Source organism: Schistocerca gregaria, chromosome 7, assembly GCF_023897955.1.
Source record: "Schistocerca gregaria isolate iqSchGreg1 chromosome 7, iqSchGreg1.2, whole genome shotgun sequence".
Lineage (NCBI taxonomy): Eukaryota > Metazoa > Arthropoda > Insecta > Orthoptera > Acrididae > Schistocerca > Schistocerca gregaria.
Genome location: NC_064926.1, coordinates 130,482,596 through 130,488,595, shown reverse-complemented (window position 1 = coordinate 130,488,595; position 6,000 = coordinate 130,482,596). Strand labels below are relative to the sequence as shown.

The 6,000-nt window shown below is 42.5% G+C and overlaps 1 protein-coding gene across 1 annotated transcript in view; it reads left to right on the top strand.

Annotated features, from left to right (window-relative positions):
• Window positions 1-2,785: 2,785 nt before the first annotated feature.
• The window catches only part of LOC126282322 (uncharacterized), a 65,616-nt gene continuing 62,401 nt past the window's right edge, over window positions 2,786-6,000 (top strand). Inside the window, exon 1 of the mRNA XM_049981979.1 lies at window positions 2,786-2,905. Coding sequence (XP_049837936.1) covers window positions 2,786-2,905 — 120 coding nt within the window. The remainder of the gene's footprint in view (window positions 2,906-6,000) is intronic.

The window sequence follows — 6,000 nt, the reverse complement described above, 5'->3', positions numbered from 1 at the left end:
AGTAGGAGTTATCCATGAGATGACGGTGTAGGAAAGTATGATGGCACTTTCGTTATGTTCTCGGTGGATGTGATTGTTCAGAAACGTTAATATTAATTTGACTACTCAACCGATGTTATATTACACAGGGCAGTGGCTGAAGAAAGCCACTTTATAGATGATAACAGGGTTAATAGTGGTCAAGTTTGTAGTGATAGTGGCAGTGGCGGCGACACTACGCCTCACTGAGAAGCTAACAGTTCTTTGCCAGAAAAGAAATCCAATACTGTTAGCACTTTATCAAAATTTTCTGAAGAACGTCTTGAACATATTTTTGACGATTATCGTACAGTTCCACTTAAATCTGCGACCTGCAACTCGTTACTGTAGATACATCCGCCTGCAGAAAGTACATTGAACATCTAAATAATAGTTGATTATGTAATGGAACTGGATATAAAACAACACATTCTATTCCATTTTGCCATAGCAAGGAATGAAAGAAATTATGTCCATTACGGGCACTTGAAATTTTGGGCAATGCAAAAAATAAGCGAATTTGGGTACACAAGTTTAAATGTTTTTCAGCTGTGAAAGCACATCTCAATGTAGACAAGTGTACCGTGCTGCGAATGCATAGAAACAAAGATCCTTTATCATTTAGGTACAATGTAACAGGTCAGCAACCGGAAGCAGTTAATTCCATAATTTATCTAGGAGTAGGCATTAGGAGTGATTTAAAATGGAACGAGCATATAAAATTAAACGTCGGTAAAGCAGATGCCCGACAGATTCATTGGAAGAATCTTAAGGAAATGCAGTCCGAAAACAGTAGGTTACAGTACGCTTGTTCGCCCACTGCTTGAATACTGCTCAGCAGTGTGGAATCCGTACCAGATAGTGTTGATAGAAGAGAGAGAGAAGATTCAACGAAGAGCAGCGCGCTTCGTTACAGGATTATTTAGTAATCGCGAAAGCGTTACGGAGATGACAGATAAACTCCAGTGGAAGACTGCAAGAGAGACGCTCAGTAGCTCGGTACGGGCTTTTGTTGAAGTTTCGAGAACATACAGTCACCCAGGAGTGATGCAGTATATTGCTCCCTCCTACGTATATCTCACGAAGAGACCATGAGAATAAAATCAGAGAGATTAGAGCCCACACAGAGGGATACCGACAATCTTTCGTTTCACGAACAATACGAGACTGTAATAGAAGGGAGAACCGATAGAGGTACTCAGGGTACCCTCCTCCACATACCGTCAGGTGGCTTGTGGAGTATGGATGTAGATGTAGATGTAGATGTAGAGTGTGCCGTAGATACATCACTGCTTTCATGACAGCCAGAGACTTAGAGGAAGAGCAAGTTATTCACCATTCTGGTGTCCGTTTTGTCGAAGAAATATACCGCAAAACTGTTTGTTTCCAGATACAACCACAATGAATTTGGAACACAGGTCAAAGAAAATTTAAATATGAACTAACTTCTAATCAGACATTATCTAAGAAAAAGGGGAAAAAATCAACAGTGACCTTGGTCCAGTGTGCACACAAAACAACTCATACTTATAAAACAGATGTTGAATTTTCAATGAGTGGACACCTAACAAAGAAACTGTAAATTTGTCTTCAGAAAAATACTTTCGGACCTTAAGTTAAAAACGCTACTGAAACCACTCTTCCGCTAGACATACATTTCGTTGTTGGCACAAGTGGGAAAATGTCAAAAGATTGTTTAAAATCCTTTTTCGTGAATGCTGTTAATGATAATGTTGCAAATAAATTGAGGTATACTACCTCGTGATACTTGGGTCACAAGCGTATAACAAAAGTAAATTATTCATCTGCGGGTAAGGACACTGAATGCTTCATCATTCAGCCAAAAATAACAAAATACGTACAGTCTTCGGATGTATATTTCCTCCGACAACATAATATACATGCAAGAATGATAACAGACTCCATAAGGAGTGTCTTCAGTGACTTCGACACTAAATTAGGAAACAGAATTTTCACAAGGAAAGTGCGTTCCATTGTTCAATACCAGTTGTCTGCTCCAGAGTTTCAGCCTATGCTTTTATATCTCTGGCAAGCACCTCGGTACTCCCGCACGTGTTGCTCAATTCGAGAATATGAATTAAGTGGCGCTTGATTTGACGTCTCAAGAATATTTTTCTGAGGACTATCAGATATTGCTTTCGCCAAACATGCCTATCGTGATTTCATGCAATTTGTGAGCAACCTCCAGTACATTTTTTATGCCCTATAGTGGGCAAACCAAGAGTAAGAAAATCTAAAGCTTTCACCATCCTTATGACAGTGATACGCAAAGCTTGTAGTTCGAGCCGAGATGTGTAAACTCGGATGACATGCGTCGCTATCTGGACTTTAACCCGCCAGGCCGAACAAGAAGGACTCAGCACTCTCTGTCCCGTCACCTTTGCTCTGTTTATAATAACTATCTCGCAACTCTGTATTAAGGTGCAGCATGTGGTGTGATCTCTTATCTCCGCGCTATCAATGGCGGATGATGTAATAGGGAGAGTAACGCACTCGCTGATATACGGCCAGACACATTAAGCGCTTGTTTCCAGCTATCGACAACGTCGATCCATTCACGCGAAAATCCAAAGGTCAATGGACTACATCAAGATATCACTATATCACGGTCTGCAGTCACCGTGCACTTATAAAAGCCTTACTCAAGGTAAACCATCGCAGTTAGTTGCTAGCTCCATACACATACATAGTGAGACCAAGGTTTACTCTTCGTTTCTTCCTAGCACTCGCCGAATCCGAACCAGCTATGGTCCAATCGAAAGACGACAAAATTCAGCGCGGTCCAAAGAGCAACGGACCGCTTCCCGTGAGTTTGGCTCGATACACTCTGGAGAAATTGCGCCAGCACGGAGACGCAGTTGCTCTGGTAAGTACTGGCACTCCCTGTATAACTTCATTGAACAACTATTCCGCAGAACAGCGTTGACGGAGTACATCAGCAACAATGTGGAATTAGATAAAGACGCTCTCCGAATCCAGATCGGACACCTTGGCAGATAGTATCAATGGTACACAAATAGTGATACAAATATAGCTCACAGCCTGTGATATGGCCGTCACTTTCTTTCTCCTTCCCGTCTTCTCTTTCCTAGGGGAGACCTCGTGGAAGTACGATACGGGAATGAAAAGAAAATTTTGGGTCCGTATGGGAGGACCAAGCAGATAAAATACATGCGTTCAGGTAAACTGTCACTGGTTCTCACCGCCATACACGGATATAGCGAATATCGGATGGAGTGTCACACGTCTGTCACAATGAATATTTACCTTTTTGTCTGCGATCAGTATTTCCCCTGGTTAAACCACGTCTTGATTTCTTCGTACTCAACCCTCCATATCATACTAGTTTTTCCAGTTATCTGCGCTACTTACTACACTCTTTACCCGTCTTCACAACATCCTCTCACCCCTTCCTTTATTCCCAAATCAGCTTTCACGGCCGCTTTCTCGCATATTGTGTGTTTCATCAGTAACCATTCTTTTAAATTTTTTTCTTGGTTTTGTCAAGCTCCACATTTCAGATGCATACAAGGCTGCATTCCGAACATTGTAATATTTCTACCACTGGAAAGTTTGCAACATTGGCATGGAATAAGTTTATGAATTGTGCGTCGTCAAAAATTTGAGAAGACAAGGTCTTTGGATCAAATAATCTAACAGGATACCGAAAATGGTGTTCTTGGCTGGGAAATTGCTGTTGCAAAATGAAATTACATGTGAAAGCGAAAATAGGTGACAGGAGAAGCGACTTCCACTAGAGGAATGATGTATTGGATTAGCTAACTCGGACGACATGCATCGCTGTCTGAACTTTATCCCGCTAGGCCGAGTTAGGGCTCAACAAATCTATGCTCCGTCACCTTCGCTCTGTTTACGATCACTACGCCGCAACTCTGTATTAAAAGAAGGTGCAGCATACGGTGCGATCTCTAATCTCTTATCAGTGGCCGATGTCTGTGAATATCCTGAGAAATATACCTTCAGAGTTGCTACACAGTGCTTCATAGCTGCGTCGATTTGACATTGATCATTCAACAACGAGTTAAGCATCACTGAGGATATTGAAAGGCATATGTGAACCGTGATCATGCGTGGCAGTATGCCACACAATTTTATCGTAATGTCCGCCTAAGATGACCTGTGAAGTGCTCAAGCTGCACTCGTTGGGTGGGTATCTACATTGGATCTCGACATTTTATTTTTTGTTTCTAAAGTGGGAGACAGCGACGACTAGGCTGACATAAGTACACTGGCAAATAATTAGTCACCACGTTAAATGAGCGTGCTGATCGTTTTGGAGCTCTCTAGGTCATATACTAATGGTCTCAGGAGCTGATGTCATCCCCCACTGCAACGTTAAGTTACTGCAGTCAAGCGGTCTCTACGTGACCATCGGTTGTACGGCATCATCAAAGTAAGATTTATCGGAATGGAGAAAGTAGCTATCGTACCTGGACGTGCCCATCACCACCCTGTTGGTGAATCAACGTGATGTACTGTTTCCAGACGTATAAAACGGCGTAAGAACAGTGGCAATTAGATTATAGTAACCCACTGGAAACGTAGGTGGGTACCACGCCTTGTCGATGACAAGAGTTTTTAAGCACTACAGGTACTGCGGCCGACTGTGAATGCAGGTCCATTTCTATCTCTTTCGAGCGTACTGCATGCAATAAACATTTGTAGTCGGGTTCCTCCGAAAAGACCATTGTTCAAAGCATTGCACATGGCTGCCCCTCTTCAGTGCGCCAAAAGTCACATGTAGCTGTTGTTGTGGTCTTCAGTCCTGAGACTGTTTTGATGCAGCTCTCCATGCTACTCTATCCTGACAAGCTTCTTCATCTACCAGTACGTACTGCAACCTACATCCTTCTGAATCTCTTTAGTGTATTCATCTCTTGGTCTCCCTCTACGATTTTTAGCCTCCGCGCTGCCCTCCAATACTAAATTGATCCCTTGATGCCTCAGAATGTGTCCTACCAACTTATCCCTTCTTCTAGGCACATTGTGCAACAAACTCCTGTTCTCCCCAATCCTATTCAATACCTCCTCATTAGTTATGTGATCTACCCATCTAATCTTCAGCATTCTTCTGTAGCACCACATTTCGAAAGCTTCTATTCTGTTCTTGTCCAAACTATTTATTGTCCATGTTTCACTTCCACACATGGCTACACTCCAAAGAAATACTTTCAGAAACGACTTCCTGACACTTAAATCTATACTCGATGTTAACAAATTTCTCTTCTTCAGAAACGCTTTCCTTGCCATTGCCAGTCTACACTTATATCCTCTCCACTTCGACCATCATCAGTTATTTTGCTCCCCAAATAGCAAAACTCTTTTACTACTTTAAGTGTCTCATTTCCTAATCTAATTCCCTCAGCGACACCCGACTTAATTCGACTACATTCCATTATCCTTGTTTTGTTTTTGTTGATGATCATGTTATATGTGGTGTCACCGCCAGACACCACACTTGCTAGGTGGTAGCCTTTAAATCGGCCGCGGTCCGGTATTATACGCCTGACCCGCGTGTCGCCACTATCAGTAATTGCAGACCGAGCGCCGCCACACGGCAGGTCTAGAGAGACTTCCTAGCACTCGCCCCAGTTGTACAGCCGACTTTGCTAGCGATGGTTCACTGAAAAATTACGCTCTCATTTGCCGAGACGATAGTTAGCATAGCCTTCAGCTACGTTATTTGCTACGACCTAGCAAGGCTCCATTATCAGTTTCTATTGATATTGTAAATCATGTACCGTCAAAAGCGACGTTCGTCATTAATGGATTAAAGTTAAGTATTCCACCAGCTACGTCCGTTTTTCTCAATTCTAATTCCCTTGTCATGTTCCAGACCTCACGCCAGCCTTCGTGAGCTAAAACGCGTGCATTTCGGCCTCCTTTAGCAAAACGGTGTTGGCTCTCCTGCCAACCACAACATTATATCCTAATTTCAAG